Source organism: Myotis yumanensis, unplaced genomic scaffold (assembly GCF_028538775.1).
Source record: "Myotis yumanensis isolate MYYU_CA2020_CCGP unplaced genomic scaffold, mMyoYum1.0.hap1 SCAF_7, whole genome shotgun sequence".
In the NCBI taxonomy this organism is placed as follows: Eukaryota; Metazoa; Chordata; class Mammalia; order Chiroptera; family Vespertilionidae; genus Myotis; species Myotis yumanensis.
The window spans coordinates 63,553,337-63,570,913 of record NW_027223758.1 but is presented as its reverse complement, the minus strand read 5'-3'; the positions used below and the strand labels follow the sequence as shown (position 1 = coordinate 63,570,913).

Genomic DNA, 17,577 nt, shown 5'->3' with positions numbered 1-17,577 from the left:
TCATCTAGTATCCATTCCATGTCCAAGTGTCCCAGGCTTTTAAAAAATGTTTTTCTTTCTTTAAACACACACACACACACACACACACACACACACACACAAAAAAAAACTAGTTTATCTTAATTATAACCCAAACTAGGCCCACAAACTGCATTTGGCTAATGTGTCTGTCTCTCAAGCCTGCCTTATCACAGATCTCCTCCCACCCTCCTTCCTTTGCTTCTGATGCTATTTATTGAATAAAGAAATTGGGTCATTTGGTCTGTAGGATTTCCCACATTCTGGATCGGCTGATTGCTTCCTGGTGGGGTACCATAATATGTTCATTTGGTCACTACATTTCCTTAAGCTTGTAGTTAATTATAGGCTTAACTGGGCTTACCTTTCTTTTTCCTTTTCTTTTTTAGTTCGTGGGGATACATTAGAAGTGAGGCTGCATACTTCCTATTGCATATCAATGTGCACGTAGAGTCTGGTTGTCCCAGTTTTGGTGATGTTAACATTGTTCATCTGGACATATTTGAAAATATTACGATATTCTTAATTAATAAAGTAATTACCTTTTACTGTTTACTCACCATATGTCAGGCGTTTTGCTGGTTGCTTTATGATTTTCTCACATTGCATCTTAGTACATTAACTATACTCATAGATGTGCAAAAACATGCCAGCCCTGGTTGGTTGGAAGACTCTGAATTACTGCTCTGATCTGCAGTTTACTTCTTGTAACACAATGATTCCTGCTGACTTATTTTGAGGATTATTTGAGATAATGAATGTGAAAGAACTTTGAAAAGTAGGTGGGGCTATGCTATACTGTTACAACATTAGTAACATGAGTTAAAGGAAAACAGAAAGAAACCCCAGAATAGTCCCTGTGACCGTCTCATTTGTTCATCACACTTTTCTTGAAGGCACTTTGCCAGGCCCTGAAGTCGGACCTCCAGGAGCGCGGTGTAGCGGGCGGAAGGCAGAGGGAGCTAGCGGTCAGAGGGACAACGCCACAATGAGGCCAGAGCAACTCGCTTCCCGCGATCCGCTCCAGTGGGTGCCAGCGATCCCAAGGACAACGCCACAATGAGGCCAGAGCTACTCGCCTCCCCGAGAGGGCTGCTCCCGGGGACCCGCACACAGTCCGCCAGGTGCGCCTAGGGCCGCGGTGGTTCTTAGCCCGCGGAGCCGGCCTGCTGGAGCTCTGCAGGGAGCGCGGCTCGGCTAGACGCGGAGGGCGGAGCGCACTGCCCGCGGGAGCCGCCTCTCCCGTCCGAGCCGAGGTCGTACATTAAAGAAAGGATCACTCCAGCCTCCGCGGCTGCCTGGCTAGATCAGGGGGGCCGAGCGCGCCGTTTCCCGGCCTGGCCGGAGGCAATCTTGCGTCCTAGCGGCCTTTCCGTGCCCAAGTGACCTCTCCTCCGTGCGCTCCCTACGCTTTTCTGGGGGGTTGCTCTTGTCCTGGGCCTGCACCCGTTTGCAGCGACTTCCCAGGGGTTCGGATGAGCGGCCGGACTCAGGACTCAGCCTAGAAGACATGTAAGGATGGCAGCGGGGACCAGTCGTTGAGGAAGGAGCAGCCGCGTGTATGTGTTGTTTTTCTTTGGATCTATCGTTGGAGTTGCCAAAGGAGCCCGGACTGTGCTTCCCTCCCCCGGGGTCGCAGGCCAGCCAGCTCTGCCAGCAAAGCCAGCGGGGTCCGGAGCCCCAGTTCCAGAACGTGGGTGCCGGGCGGGCGGGCCGGGGCGGGTTTTTCCGCCTTTTGAGGTTGCAGGGGCGGGGTTCCAGGGCGCCGGTCACACGCCCGGCCACGTTGCGGAACAGGAAGCGTCGGGGATGCTCGGCGGGTTTCAGAGGACAGGGGAAATGTCGGGGTCCGGCTCGCCTTGGGTGCTGGGCTTTCCGGTCTGCATTGTGTCGTGCTGAGCGCCGGTGCAAGTGGGATTTTACAGGTATCCTCGTAACCGTGTGATAATATTTATGCTTCTAGAATCTAGGCTAATTGCTATGTCTTGTTTCTGCAAACTGGGACCTCCCTGCCCTTTTAAGGTTGCAAGTTAATCTATTAGAAAAACACACACACACCCACAGTATTAGTTATTTGCTGGGAAATCACTATTGCTTAAGTAAGGCCCGTGTTATTAAATCGTAGGGGTTTCTCACTTCTTAGTTTATGATATAGATAGAAAAAACATTTGTTTTAAAATACCATTTAAGATAGAAATTTTAACCACAAATAGCCCTTGACGACATTGTGGTAATAATATACTTAAGATAAACCAGCAAACACGAAAAAATTACAGGTCAGTGCATAGTAAACATTTAAAAAATATGTTTTTATTGATTTTTAGAGAGAGGGAGAGGGAGAGAAACGCGGATGACTGCCTCCTGCCCGCCCCCTCTCAGGGATTGAGCCCTTATCCCAGGCATGTGCACAGACTGCAATCAGCAACTGCTTTGTGCACTGGAGGAAGCTCAACCAACTGAGCCACACCGGCCAGAATGTAAACATTTTTTTAATGCTTTGGAGTGGGTGAGGGAAGGAATTTAAATATTCAACAATTTTGAAGTTAAAAATCAGTCAATAGATAAAATATTTTGCTCTCTAGTATGGATTGCAGCTACTATTCTTATGTGTTGGGCAGTACAGAACAATGCTGCACACGTGTCTTACAATTACAGGGTGGGGGGAAATTAGGTTTATAGTCCTGAGAATGGAAAACATTTTATTCTTATATTATTATTTATAGGATTATTTTTCATACGAACAAGTGTAAACCTACTTTTGCCCCATCCTGTAAAAAAAAACACACACACACATATTCGCTCAATATATAATTTAAAAGACCCATTCTTGAACAATAGCATAATATCAGTAATTTTTCTTTAGCTACGTGCTTCTCAGATTTTTTTTAAAAACTTTCATTGTTGGTTAGGCTCATTGTCTGTGTGCCACCGAGCAGCAGTCATGTACCTTCTAAGAAGTGGTGCATTTTCTACTTTAAAAAAAATAAAAAATCCTCCGCCGGCAGACTGAAAGGTCCCAGGTTCGATTCCGGTCAAGGGCATGTACCTTGGTTGCGGGCACATCCCCAGTGAGGAGTGTGCAGGAGGCAGCTGATCGATGTTTCTCTCTCATCATCGATGTTTCTAACTCTCTATCCCCCTCCCTTCCTCTCTGTAAAAAATCAATAAAATATATTTTAAAAAAAATCCTCACCTGAGGACATGTTTGGAGAGAGGAAAGGAGAGAGAAACATCCATGTGAGCTACACCGGCTGGGCTACATTCTATGGGTTTTAACAATGTATAATGACTATTATAACAATGTATATCCACTGTTATACTATCATCCTAAAAATACTTTGTGTTCTACCTGTTCATCCCCCTTCTCTTCCCTCCCAATCCCCTACCCCTGCCCCCAATCCCTGGCAATCATTGATCTTTTTACTGTCTTCATAGTCTTGCTTTTTCCAGAATGTCATATAGGAGGAATCATACAGTATGCAGGCTTTTCGCATTAGCTTCTTTCCCTTAGTAATGTGTATTTAAGGGCCTTCCATGCTTCCTTCATGACTTGATAGCTCTTTTTTTTTTTTTTTTTTTTTTTTTTTTTTTTTTTTTTTTAGCATTGAATAATAGTTTATTGTCTGGATGTAACAGTGTTTATCCATTCACCTGCTAAAGGACATCTTGGTTGCTTCCAAGTTTTGGCAATTATGAATAAACCTGCTGTACATATCTGTGTGCAGGTTTTTGTGTGGATAGAAGCTTTAAACTCATTTGGGTAAATATCAAGCAGCACAATTGCTGGGTCATAGGGTAAGTGTTTGTTTAGTTTTATAAGAAACTGCCAAATTGTGTTCCAAAGTGGCTGTACCATTTTGCATTCCCACTAACAATGAATGAGAGTTGATGTTGCCAGTCTTTTGGATTTGGGCCATTTTAATAGGTATGTAGTGACATCTTATTTTAATTTACATTTCCCCGATGACATATAATGTGGAACATCTTTTCATATACTTATTTGGAAAGGTGGCTGTTAAGGTCTTTGGCCCATTTTTAGTTTACTTTTAATTTTTATTTTTTACCCAGCTACATTGAGGGACAATTGACAAATAAAATTGTATATATTTAAAATATACAATGTGATGATTTGTGATTGTGAAATGATTACCACAATTAGGTTAATTAACACATCCATCATCTCACATAGTTAGCTTTTTTGATGTAGTGACAATACTTAAGATTTATCCTCTTACTTTTGCCCAGACTTCTGGCACTGCTCGCAGAGCTGGAGTGCTCTGTAGCCTCCAGGTCACCGTCCATTTGAAAATGCTTGTCTTGAGCATTAGCTGAGCAACCTTCAGTAGAATGCCACCTCTGTAGCCTATCCCAGGCCATCCTTTTATTAACCTTTCTCGTCAGAGGTGTCAAAAATAGATGCTTTCTTTATAGGATGCAAAGTCCATCTATGACTCAGATGAATCCATAAACATTTAAAGTTCCCTTAGAGAACCACTGCACATACATGTCTTATTACGGAAGGCCACCCAGAGTTTCAAGGCTGATATGCAGATGAAAAGCCCATATTGTGAAAGTATGTATAATCTGAATGCAGTATTCAGAGATGGTGGCTCTGTCAGACCCTGTCCCCTGAGCCCAGAGCGAGGGAAAGGCATTGCTTGGGTCTCTGAAGCACACTGTGTGTGAATGGTCACTTTTTTGTGTGGAAAGAGTGTAGAAAAATTCACACCAACACATTACAAAGGGCTTATGACCTATTGGTTTAAGGTCCTGGAGGGGTGACTCCTTTTAGGAGTCAAATTACACTTCAATAATATCTGTGGACTTTCCGTTATGTCTGCTATCTAAAGCATCCATCTGACTGATTTTTGTTTAATGATTTCCAAAGTAGTGGTAAAGTTTCATCAGCTGAGTGGGCAGCAATTCTACTAGCGTTATTCTGGCCTACCTGGTTATCAGTAATCAGACATATTATCATTGTAAGAGTAGAGGACTATTTGTTCAGTTGGGAATGTAGATCGAATTCTGACTCCTTAGTTCATTAAAAAAATTTTCCTTTTATTGACTTCAGAGAGGAAGGGAGAGGGAGAGAGAGATAGAAACATCAATGATGAGAGAGAATCATTGATTAGCAGCCTCCTGCAACCCAGGCATGTGCCCTTGACCAGAATCAAACCTGGGACCCTTCAGTCTGCAGGCCGACGCTCTACCCACTGAGCCAAACCAGCCAGGGCTCATTAGTTCTTAATGCAGAACCATAACCCAATCCTTTCCCTTTCCCTGTAGGTTCATGGCTAAGACCTGGACATCGTCTGCACCTTCCCCGGGATTCGACAGTTTCCTCGTGGTGACTCCTTGTTGGGTCTGACTCGTGGTTGCTGGCAGCTCCTGGGCCGGAGAAATGGCTGCTTTCCGATTTGGGTTTGGAAGGCTGAATTTTCATCTGTTGAAGAGAAGGAGTTTCTTGCTGTTGAAACTCATAGCTTTTGTCTGTTCCGTGCTTCTGTTTTGTGAATTTTTAATCTATTACTTAGTGATCCTTCGGTGTAATTGGCCCGAGGTGAAAACTCCAGCCCATGGTGGGGAACAAGAGACTCTCGAACCTGTCCTGAAAGCCATGTTTTTGGCCGATACCCACTTGCTTGGGGAATTAAGAGGCCACTGGCTAGACAAATTACGGAGGTAGGAGCTAACATCAGGAATCTTTCTGAAATTCTGTAGGCAAAAAGGTATAGTGCTCTCCCCACTGGCAAGGCTGAGTAGCTTCAGGATTATTCATTATTTTCCTCTCAAAGGAAAACATGGGGCAGTAGACTTCTCCTTGAGCTTACTATTTACTGAGCATCTGTTATATACAAGGAACCAGAGTCTGGAAGGGGGGTCTGGGTCTGAGTCTCATGACTTTGGACAAGTTACTAGGGCCTCTGAGCCTGTCTCTGCCTCCTCGTTTGTATCTGGGTTCACCTGAGAAACGCCTCAGGCTGTGTGAAGAACACGCCCACAGCAACGCCCAGCACATGGCTGTGGTCAGCGAAGGTACGTTTCCCTTCCCCCTGGGCGGGCGGACCCTCACAGGCACTGTAGTGCGTTTTGAGCTCGCTTGGTTTTGGTCCACTCTGGCAGCAGGAGGAGCAGAGCGGCTGTGGCTGCCTCCTGGGGGAGGATCAGCTCCTGTCTCCACCTTAGACCGGCCCAGTGCCGTCTGTCTGTTTTCCCACAGGAGGCTTTTAAGAAATTTTAATGGTGGTGAAATACACATGACATAAATGTTATCATCTTAAACATCTTTTGTTAAAATCCTCACCCGACAATTTGTTTTTATTCAGCTTTAGAGACAGAAGAAGGGGGCTTGGGGGTGGGGGGGGTGGGGGGAGAGAGAGAGAGAGAGAGAGAGAGAGAGAGACATTCATGTAGAGAGAGAATCATTGATTGATTGCCTCCTGTACTTGTCCACTGGGGATCAAACCTGTAACCTAGGTATGTGCCCTGACCAGGAATCGAACCGGCAACCTCTTGGTGTATGGGATGACGTTGCAACCAACTGACGACGACGAAACTAGGAATCAGAGAGTAGGCAACATTCTCAGGGCTTCACAGCTGGCCAGTGGGCGGAGCTGGGATGCTAAGCCGTTGCTCCTCAGGTTCCAGCTCCAGGCTCTTTACATTCACTTGCTCACCTAAAGGTGCTACTGGCGAGTGTGCTTCTCTCATTGTCTCCCCAACTCCGAAGGCAAGAAATTGAGGTTCCTTCGAGAAGTGGAAGTTAAGGCAGATGCTGTCATCTGCTCAGTGTCGTGCAGAATCAGTCTACACTGGGCAGCGTTGGCTGCACTGAGCTCTCAGATCCCTGGGGCTCTCATGACTGAGTGTTGGCTTCGTGCAGTGTGGGCCTGATCTGTGGGTACCATCGGAGGAGTCAGCCTTCGATAGGTGTGGGAGGGGCAGCCTGACTCCCCTTTGGTGCCTTTGCTCCCCACATTTAATCGGGATTCTTTCTTTGGTCCTTCCGGGCATTGGATGCGAATGCGAGGATGGGGCCAGAGAAGAAGGAGAATGGGACCATTTAGTTCCCCTTTTCAATGGCCCATAAGACAGATGTGGGCTCCACCCGAGAAACAGCCTGATGCCTTTTCCACTGGCCTCTAGGGAATGGCAGATGGAGAGAGCCTTCCAGACGGCTCTGTGGTTGTTGCAGCCGGAAGTCGTCTTCATTTTGGGAGACATCTTCGATGAAGGGAAGTGGAGCTCCCCCCAGGTAGGACCCTTCAGTCCTGGCACCCTAATCCTGTTTTCACGTCCTGTACAGGCAGCCCAGCAAATGCATGGAGCAGTGTCAGTGAGGGTTGGAAGTTTTGCTTAATACTAATATTAAAAATGTATACTCTGTCTTGAAGTTTATTAGGGTCTGTGTCTAATATCTCGAGTTAGGTTGACTAATCTCATATTTGTCTATGTAGGAAATATGCCCATTAGCCAGACATTGTTGGAATGCACATTCCCATGAACCTCTTTTTTTAAAAGAAATATATTTTATTGATTTTTTTTTTACAAAGAGAAAGGGAGATGGGGATAGAGAGTTAGAAACATGGATAAGAGAGAAACATCAATTTAGCTGCCCCCTCCACACTCCCTACAGGGGATGTGCCTGCAACCAAGGTATATGCCCTTGACTGGAATCGAACCTGGGACCCTTCAGTCTGCAGGCCGACGCTCTATCCATTGAGCCAAACCAGTTAGGGCCCCATGAACCTCTTTCAAAAGGGGGAAATTAGCAAATGGATGCTATTTCAGTTGTCACCAAATGACAGAATACACAGTGAAATGTAATTTGGCTTCACACTCTTATTTAACCACTAACTTGTAAGAACTGTGCCACATAAGTTACTTGCTACAATCCTCTTATTTCTTTTCTTCTGAGGGAGAGGTGCCGAAGGAGCCCTGAGGGCTTAGTGAGCGGCTCCTCTGCCTTCAGGGGTCCTGAGGCCTCTGTGGGGTGTTGAGGTGATGGTAAGAGAGGCTGTTCTCCCCTTAGCTGTCACTGCCTTGCTTTTTACATTTCTGGAATTAATAATTATTAAACCGAGCTCTCCTTGCTACTTAGTTAAAAAAGTTTAGTCACTAGTGGTTTTTGGAAGATATTAAAATCCATTGGTATTTCACAGGACAACCCAAAAGCTGTACAAAGAAAGTCTTGGTCCAGGTGTGATAGAAACCCAGTGTTTATAGGTTGCAATGTTTGCTATCATCTAGTTCAAAATTAAATATGAGCTAATGGAAACGCTATCTGTAAAAAGCAACTAGTTATAAAATGAGATTGGATATCATGTTGCTTTTCCAAATTAAGGGCAACATTTTATGTTTTTCTAATTTTATGTTATTCTGATTTTATAATATTCTAACTCTAAATATTATTTGTTGGAGTGGAGTCTTTGTAAATGCACTGAAGGATTCTATACAGCATATTTCCCTAGGTTGGGCCATACTTAAAACGTTTAGGATAAAGTTGATTTCTAGTCAAGTAGGTATTGTCGACCCTAGAGTTAACCACTTGATATTTTTAAGCTTAATAAAAATGAGAACTATATGAACATAATTCTCAAGATTTAATAGTTAGATTTTGTTTCTCCCCCATGTCATCAGGCCTCACTTCCTCAGCTGTGGCCACAGTGAAATGCTAAATGCTTGTCCTTGTCTTGGTGGAGATGCATGAATTTACTGAACATTTCCCAAGAGTTTGTTCTTAGAACATGTCCAGATCTGATGTGATTCCCAAGCTGGGGTCCTTGTGTCACCTTCAGGGGATATTAACAAAATAGCTGAATAAACCAAATATTTGGGGGAGAGGGTTGCCAGTTAATTTTTTAAGATGAGTATAGCATTTAATTAAATTTTGGCATCAAATTAAATAATTAAAATATTAAGTTAGTTTTGGAAAAAGAAGTTTGACATAAAATTAGACATTCTAAGTTCTACATTAGCCTTATGGACATCAGATTTGGACAGGTACACTAACTTCTCACCATCAAAATGGGGAGCCACAGAGAAGAAGAGAAGGTTCTCTGGGCCTCACAGTGACCATTTTATCCCACAGGCCTGGGCGGATGATGTGAAGAGGTTTCAGAAAATGTTCAGACACCCAGGTCACGTGCAGCTGAAGGTAGTTGTTGGCAACCATGACATTGGCTTCCACTACCAGTAAGTAGCTCACGACAGCATGGCCACAGGAGCACTCTTGCTGACTGTAATTTCGAACTTGCTACAGTTTAGGTGAAAGCCTTATTTGGACTGTGTGGAGGGAATCTGTGTAAAGTGTAAGCTCTGGAGTGTAAGCTCCAGGAGGGCCAGGGTTTTGGCCTTGGTGCATCGTACACCCTCAACAGATCTCTTAAATGAATGATTTGTGTGTGCCTTTGGGTGATTCTAACTTGAAACTTGCCTTTAATGGCCAATTATTTTCTTTGGGACTCAGAAAACAAGATGATAAAAACTTGAATAGCTAATATTTATATAGTGTTTATTATGTGCCTGCCTGTGTTAAGCACTTTATTTCCACACATTAACTCATTTAATCTTTACCCTGGTCCTATTATTTTACCCATTGTACCAGTGAGGAAGCGGAGGCCCTTGGGACTAAGTCACTTGCCATAGGCCTGACGGTTATTCAGAAGTGCATAGTGGAGCTGAGAGTTGCACCTTGATAACCTGGGGCCAACTGGAGCTCTGAACTAACAATGCTTGTCTGGGGCTCAAATCCTGAAAGGTTTTTTTTTTGTGTGTGTTCATAACTCTTAAGAGGTTTTAAAATGCCTTGTTCTGCCCCTGCCGGGTGGCTCAGTTGGTTGGGGCGTCGTTCCCTACACCAAAAGGTTGCAGGTTCAATTCCCAGTCAGGGCATGTACCTAGGTTGCTGGTTTGATCCCTGGTCAGGGCGCATATGGGAGGCGACTGATATTTTTCTCTCACGTGGTTGTTTCTCTTTAAAAATCAATGAACATATCCTAAAAAGCTTAAAATGGCTTGTTCTGAAAAATGTTTCTTTTTACAATTGAATGTAGGATGAACAGATACAGGATAAAACGATTTGAGAAAGTTTTCAACCCTGAAAGGCTGTTTTCATGGAAAGGAATTAAGTGAGTATTTGTGAATTCTTATGTCCTTTAGTCCTTGGGAACTTAATTTTTCAAAGGTGACTGCCATGCTGGGTCAGACCCATGGCCTGTTGGGCCTGGTTTACAGTCTCTGCTGAAGGTGCCTCAGATCCTCGTTGATGGTCCCCATCGGAATCACCACCCTAGTTTTCCCTGACAATCCAGTGCATTGGTTAGTCTATGACTTTGCCTGGCCACTGAGGGAATTTTATTCTTTCTGTCAGCACCATCTGTGGATGATAGAAATTTCACCAGTCCACTTTGTAAAGAAGTATTTTTTATTTGTTCAAAATTTACTTATTTCCTTTGTAAAGGATGTTCCTGTAGTTACGGTGTCCTAGGATTGGACGGCCAGTGTGCTGGCTGTGCTCTGTAGCTCTGTGCCTATCCCCCACTCCCCTCAGCCTTGAGTTTTAGATCACAGCTTCCTAACCCTTTGTCTGACCATCAGCACCAGCTCCCCCTCCACAGGGCAATCCCTTGACCCTTTCTGGTCTCTGTGTGTTTAAGCACAGTGGGCCCGATGGTACATCCACATATTCTAGCTGCGGACTAGTGGGAAGAGAAAAGGCGGGAGAGGAAGTTTTCCTTGTTTTGACCACATCCTTCCCGTGGCATCCAGGACTCTGTTGGCTTTGGCCAGAGCAGCTCATGGGCCCATCAAATGATCTGATCTGTGTGCAGCCCCCAGGGACCAGGGGTCAGTGGGTTCTCCACAGACGCCCTGGTTCCCTCCCTTTGCCTGGAGGGCAGAGTCTTCCTTTCCTGAGTCAGAATGGAGACTTGACACAGAGTTTTTTCTCCCTGAGCCTAGAGTTCAAGAAGTTTTCACTAAATACCCCGATCATATTTCAGGTCATTTGATCAGTCAGCTCCTCATCTCTAAAATTTTTTACATTTCAAGCAAACTTTATGACAGGTCCCTTCTTCATGCCCAGTTGCTATGTGTGTAGGAAATAAAAACAAATTTAATGGGAGTTTATAGAGAACAGAACTAAAGCGGGTTGCCAAGGAGAACCGTAGTTGGCTTGGTGTGGGATTATCCATACCAGTCAACTCTAACCAGCACCCCAGCCCCAACCCCCAGCCCTGCCTGTTTGCTGAGTACATGGACGTCACTGAACATTGCCCATAGTTCACATTAGGTAATAACAACATCTAACATTCACTTTCCAGCGGCAGGCCCTATTCTGTTGTATTCTTTCATTTAATTCTCACAATAAGCCGATGGCGTGGGTGGACTATTCATACCCCTGTTTTGCAGCTAAGGCACCAGGAGGCTAAGTAACTTGCCCAGGGACACATGCTGAGCTTAGTGGTATCTGTCCTGAGAGCTCCTGTACGCTTGCATTTCTCCTAAGTTCTGGGTTACAGATCCTTTCACCACGTCCTGAACTCCACTCCCCATAATGCCATTTTGTTTTCTTAATATCAACTCCCGCCTAAACACACAGACTAGTCGAGTTGAGATTTAAAGCTGCTCTGGGAGTTCCTTCATCCTGTGGCTGCCTCGCTCCATTTCCTGGGGATGATGTTGCAGGAAGACAGTACCCGGGAAGCCCCTGACTCTCCGCTTGCTCCCTCCCTCTGCCTCAGCTTTGTGATGGTCAACAGCGTCGCCCTGGAAGGGGATGGCTGCGACATTTGCTCTGAAGCAGAGGCTGAGCTCATGGACATTTCTCACAAGCTGAACTGCTCCCGAGAGGTAGGAGAGGACCTGAGGGGCACAGGTGCCTTCAGTGCTGGGTGTCCTGCGGGCACGGCGAGCGGATCTCAGCTCCCTCTCCCCTTCCTGCCATGCACCCGACACTGGGCTTGCCAGGTCACTGACTGATTTCTGACCGGCAGGGGCAGGAGCAGCGCCCCGGCCAGTGTGGGGAGGGGCCGCAGCTGCCGGCCTCGGCCCCCGTCCTTCTGCAGGTGAGGTGGGGAGAAACCGCTCCGGGTGCTGGGCAGGGCCACGCAGGGTCCCGGGAAGCCACGCTGACTCCTCTCTCAACCCCGGGCAGCATTTCCCGCTTTACCGGCGAAGCGACGCCAACTGTTCTGGGGATGACGCCGCGCCCCCTGAAGAGAAGGGCATCCCCTTTAAGGAGCGCTATGACGTGCTTTCTCGGGAGGCCTCACAAAAGGTTGGGCAGCTCGCCAGGCTCTCACGGGAGGACAGATGACCCTTGTAGTTTCGACGGAGGGACGGAGGGACGGAGGGAGGGTTCTGGCGGTATTTTAGATTTTTATGTCATGGTTTTGTTCCTCCCACCCCACACCCCCAGTAAATCCACTTCTGTTTGTTTGCTAATATCCAGTGAATGACAGTCTCAGCTATTCTGTATTCAGAAATTTCCCACCAACTTAAATGTATTTGGAAATGTAAATGGACCTTAGAGTTAAATTTTTAGGGACTTAAAATGCTCTTTCTTAATTGTATATTTATATAATGTTATTGATAATAGCATATAAACATATTTATGAGATAAATGTATTAAATATTTATGCAAACAGTGATATCGGAGAGGAGAACAGATTCTCTCTAGGAGCCTGAACTTACTTTGAATAGAATCTGAACAAACCCAAGGATTTTTAAGGGAAAATCAGAGCAGTCCCACGAAGTAGGGATTTCGGATCTAACTTTTAATGGGGTCAGCAGGGCGGCCCGGCGGGGCTCTGGGCCAGCCCTAACCGCCTGTCGCTGTCCCCTGTGCGCAGCTGCTGTGGTGGCTCCGGCCGCGCCTGATCCTGAGCGGCCACACGCACAGCGGCTGCGAGGTGCTCCACGGGGCCGGGGTCCCCGAGCTCAGCGTGCCGTCTTTCAGTTGGAGGAACAGAAACAACCCCAGTTTCATCATGGTAACGTGAACATTTATTGTCGTCTCAAAGCTTTCATAAGTATTTAAATCAACACAGTAATCAACTATCGACTGCTGCAATCTGTAAAAATATACAAGAGCCATACAGAAACTTCCCCACCCCACATGCACACTTAGCTGGATGCACTGCCCCCTGCCTGCCCCCTGCCTGCCTTTATTCCCGAGGGGCGGCGGGAGGAGCCGCTTGCAGGGTGGTTTACCCTTCAGGGACGACAGTGTCCTCGGTATGAGACTCTGTGTTTACTTTTTTAAGGGAACAGGGTCCTTACTTCATTAGCTATGTGCAGCTTCCTTGTCTTATTTTCCAAACGGGCCCAGGTGCTCTGGCAGAAAAATGCTGCAGCTCTCACACGTCGATGAACACGGTAAGCGCCCAGTCAGTCACCAGTGACTGACACTGTCCTTTCCATCCGGGAGACAGAACTGGCTGGGGCGCTTAACGTGTTGAGGTGGTTTCAATCAGCGACCACCTGATGTTGCAGCTCCTTTCTTTTGCCCTCGGGTTGCCGCATCCAGTGCCTAATGCTTTTATGCCAGGGACTTGTACTTCATGAAAAGATGGGGAAACCTCATGTTGTCAAATTCAAAGTCGTAAAGGAAAACATTCCCCACTGTCACCCCACATAGCAAATATGTCTACAAAAAAAGAAAAAGAAAGAAAGAAAGCCACTGAGATGCCTCTGGCACATGTATATCTAGGCGACAGATTGCTCATTTTAGCATCAAGAGGCATGAGAAACGGCCTCGCACTCCCGTTCCTCGGTGACCGCTGCTCTAAGTCTCCATGCCTCTCTGAGTATCTCTCAGGTGGTGGAGGAACCCCTGACTTCCTTCTCACCACCGCTTGTGTAGGCTGCAGATGTGCCTCCTTAAGTCCCAGGTGGGGAGGGCTGCTCCCTGCCTCACCTAAGGAAGCCAGGGAAGCTGCTGTGTGTGTAAGAGACTGTCGTGTGGGAGCTGTGCATGGAGTGCTCACTGCAGCATAACGTTCTTGTTTCCTTTCCAGGGCAGCCTGACGCCCACAGAGTACGCCCTGGCGAAGTGCTACCTTCCCTTGGAGGACACGGTTCTGACCACGTACTGTGCAGCAGCGGGGTTCCTGGTGGTCCTCATGTTGGTTCACCTTGGACTTGTAACCTCACCTGTTCTTTTTGGTTATAAGCTGCTCAGAAAATTTAAGACAGTGTGAAGAGCAGGAGACTTTTTGCATTTAGTAATCGATACCAAAGCCAAAGAAACTGAACTTCAGGCAGTGCTCATGGGAGATGAGACCCAAGTAGACTGTCTTGATGCACATCGCAGAAATGCTCTATCATGGATGCAAAGGACTGCAGAATAAATAGTTGATTGCACTGTTCTCATGCTATGAAAATGGAACATGTACTCTACGACAAGTCTGTTTTCTCATTTTTTTTCAAATATATGTGGAATCAAAGATTGTACAATATGTAAATGCTATTTATTAACGTCATCACTTGCATGCACTGGACAGGCTTTCCTTCCCCAGGAGGGAGCCAGCAGCCCTGCGGCACAGGGGGCTTAGGTGCGCACACACCAACCTTGGGTTCGCTTCTGTCCTCCTACGACGTTGTTCTCAAAGTCCTATATAGTATAAAGCTGTACAATGAAAATAAAAGTACAGATGACACGAGGAGGAATATATTGTCTACATAGGGTAATTTTCTCTTTTTAAAATCAGGGTAATTTTCTCTCTAGCAGGCTGAGTTGTTAAATTGGAATTTAATTCCTGTCAATGATGAAAATAAATTTGAAAAATGGATGAGAGAGTGTTTTTTCTGTATTTAAAAATAAATAGCTAGGTAATTTTAAGCCAGATTTGTTTTTGTGTGTGTGTATTTTTTCAACCAAACTTTTAAATAGGAAGTTTAGTTACAGGAGGATTGTTGAGTAATAGTAATGCATGCAACAATATATGCCTTAATTTTTTGTGGGGGTTTTTCTGTTCAGTTTTCATGTTTTACTTTGAAAGTGCAATGGAAACTGAAAATAAGTTCTGCTTTAGATGTCTCAGTTCAACTGAGAGTTTTATCAAACAGTTAAGGATGAGAGGGGAGCAGGAATTCGGTGATAATTAAATAAAATGTTTGTTGCATTGGTTGTCTATAAAGTAGTCATCCTTTCATGTTAAACTAGTAGTATTTAACATTGGATAAGTTTATAAAGGATTATAAAAATGCTAATTATATTATAGAGTAGACTTTAAAATACCAACAAATACTAGAAGACTAAAAAGGGAATTAATGAAGTAATGTAGGCTAGGCTGTCACTTCTCTGGGTTTGTACTGTTGAACTACAACTTTGGACACCGTTACAGAGTATCTCTGACCTACGGACACTACCCTCAAAGCTGCGGCTGCGGCCAGAATAGAAAACGCCTCTGCTACAGTGATTCTTGCTTTCTAGATACACTGTGCCAGAACTTTTGAGGCTGCATTTGCAAATCTTTCAAGTTTGAGAAACAGCCATATATGTTGACTTTATATTTCAAACAAAAGGTCTGTCACGTTTCTTCTTCAAAAGGCAAGTGGAAGTGCCAGCCTTGGATTCTCTTAGGAAGAATCCAAGACACAAACATTGACACCCTCTTGTCTTTTTCTTCCTATTTGTTTAAGATGGAACCTGTGGTCAAGGAAGTGGCTCAAAAGCTTTCACAGTGGGAATGGTCAACCCATTTCCACGCAGGGAACATGCAAACATCCTTAAGTAGCAAAATAATCAAGGAACATACTATCTGGAGAGAAAAAACATCTTGGACTGCTGAGTTCCCTGAAGGGAGCTTATGATGTTAGTAAGCATTATTTCTAAGATGTGGAAGATTGATGTGTACTATACATTTATATGTGTGTGTGTGTGTGTGTGTGTATATATATCTGTAATTTTTTAAAGTCAAGGAGTATTTTTCAAAGTCCTACCTTGATAAAATGTTCTAAATTCCACAGATACCATTCATTCCCTTCCTTAGAGAAGCGGCAGGTCACGTAGACACTTAGCTGTTCAGCACAATAAAAACACGTTGCTTTTACAGGTGTAGCCATAATCAAGGCACAGAGATCTACCAGGATTTTTCTTTAGTAGTTATACAAAATAATCTTACACGTTGTGGTCTGTACAGTGTAATAAACCAGCAATGAAACAACAAGAATATATGAGAGAAGACTGTTGCCCGAGCAGAGGGAAAGTCTAGAGCAGCGGTTCTCAACCTGTGGGTCGTGAGCCTTTTGGGGGTCGAATGACCCTTTCACAGGGATCGCCTAAGACCATTGGAAAACATATATAATTACATATTGTTTTTGTGATTAATCACTATGCTTTCATTATGTTCAATTTGTAATAATGAAATTGGGGGTCACCACAACATGAGGAACTGTATTAAAGGTTCGCGGCATTAGGAAGGTTGAGAACCACTGGTCTAGAGAATCATTTTCAGACGGGACACACTTCGCAGTAGTGAAGGTGGGAGGTTTTCTGCCTAAAAAGAAAAGGCTCAAAGTAGCTCTAATTCAAATGCCTGAGGCTAGCAGAGGCTCAAAATATGACTGAGAAAAGGTGTTCTTGCCACTCTGTGGCCTGGGGCCTCCTAAGTCTTGGGCTAATGCAGATCAGAAGCCGTGGCCACTTGTCCGCCTGCAGCTTCATAGAGCTAGAATCAGGGAGCTGTGGCGCCCTGCATCTCACAGTCTTGCTGGATAACTCGGGGAGAAGGGCGCTTCTCCGCCATCTCTCAAGTTTTTAATGAATGAATGAATCAATCACTGACTAGATGAATAGAAGGGGCCCCACCTAGAGACATCTCTGCAGTGTCACCCAAGTGAGAGCGGATGGTTGGCAGTGACACAAACTGGGGAGGGTGGGGAATGTCATGGTCCATGAAAACAAAAGCTTCAAACCAAACCTGAGGGGAGCAGAGGTAGCCAGAGGCTTGGTGGTCACGCCCGGGAGCCGACACAGAACAGGACAGACACTGGGCTTGGGGCTGGCGGGCAGTCTGGGAATGGGCTGTGGAGAGAAGGGCAGGGGGGAGAGGGCGCCAGGAGGCGGCCCACCTCGGCGTCTCACAAGAGTTCGTACTGCTTGAGGTGCATCCTCTGGATGATGTCGCGGCAGTCGTTGAAGACCCTGCGGATGTTCTCCGTGTCCACCGCGCAGGTGAAGTGCGGGTAGCAGTAGTGCTTGCCGTCCCCGGTAGCTGTGCTGATCCTCTGCAAAAACAGGGGTGTCTGTGCTGCGGGGCCTCCTGGCCACCTGCCCAGGGGCACATGGGACCGCAGCCCCACCCCTCATTCTCAGAGAAGAACCTGGGCAACACTTGGATCAAAGACTCAGGGCTTGGGTGTTGTCTGACAGGGAACACAGCTGAAGGGAGTGTCCAACTATTGAACACGCAGCTGCAAACCAAGGAACCTTGCCTTGCTCGGGCCACGGAAGCTTAGGATTCAGTTGAGGCAGGGCACACACGTAAAAGGCAGCCACTGGCTGGTTGGCTCAGTGGTGGTCAGCATTTGCAAACTGCAGAGAACAATAAC

At 45.7% G+C, this 17,577-nt stretch overlaps 2 protein-coding genes across 7 annotated transcripts in view; one reads left to right on the top strand and one right to left on the bottom strand.

Moving 5' to 3' along the window:
- The first annotated feature begins 949 nt into the window (after nt 1–949).
- Nucleotides 950–15,146, top strand: MPPE1 (metallophosphoesterase 1). 5 transcript variants are annotated; one of them, XM_070420679.1, is made up of 10 exons: nt 1,061–1,142; nt 5,305–5,700; nt 7,165–7,273; nt 9,110–9,213; nt 10,074–10,148; nt 11,763–11,871; nt 12,015–12,086; nt 12,176–12,298; nt 12,873–13,013; nt 14,040–15,146. In XM_070420679.1, the coding sequence occupies exons 2-10, from the start codon at nt 5,420–5,422 to the stop codon at nt 14,220–14,222; spliced, it is 1,197 nt and encodes a 398-aa protein (XP_070276780.1). In that variant the 5' UTR covers nt 1,061–1,142; nt 5,305–5,419; the 3' UTR covers nt 14,223–15,146. The 5 variants fall into 5 exon arrangements, with proteins under 5 accessions (XP_070276784.1, XP_070276780.1, XP_070276783.1 ...); XM_070420681.1 differs by lacking the exon at nt 1,061–1,142 and adding an exon at nt 1,168–1,577; XM_070420680.1 differs by lacking the exon at nt 1,061–1,142 and adding an exon at nt 1,757–1,943.
- Nucleotides 12,994–17,577, bottom strand: part of GNAL (G protein subunit alpha L) — a 101,188-nt gene continuing 96,604 nt past the window's right edge. For both annotated transcript variants that reach the window (XM_070420677.1, XM_070420678.1), the window contains exon 12: nt 12,994–17,253. In XM_070420677.1, coding sequence (XP_070276778.1) covers nt 17,107–17,253 — 147 coding nt within the window. In that variant the 3' untranslated portion in view covers nt 12,994–17,106. The remainder of the gene's footprint in view (nt 17,254–17,577) is intronic.

Excerpts from the sequence above, each read along its gene's own strand:
- MPPE1 (XM_070420679.1), top strand. The coding sequence starts at position 5,420 with ATGGCTGCTTTCCGATTTGGGTTTGGAAGGCTGAATTTTCATCTGTTG. Across the intron at positions 5,701-7,164 it reads TGGCTAGACAAATTACGGAG|GGAATGGCAGATGGAGAGAG; the intron begins GTAGGAGCTAAC and ends ACTGGCCTCTAG. Across the intron at positions 12,087-12,175 it reads CGGCCCCCGTCCTTCTGCAG|CATTTCCCGCTTTACCGGCG; the intron begins GTGAGGTGGGGA and ends AACCCCGGGCAG.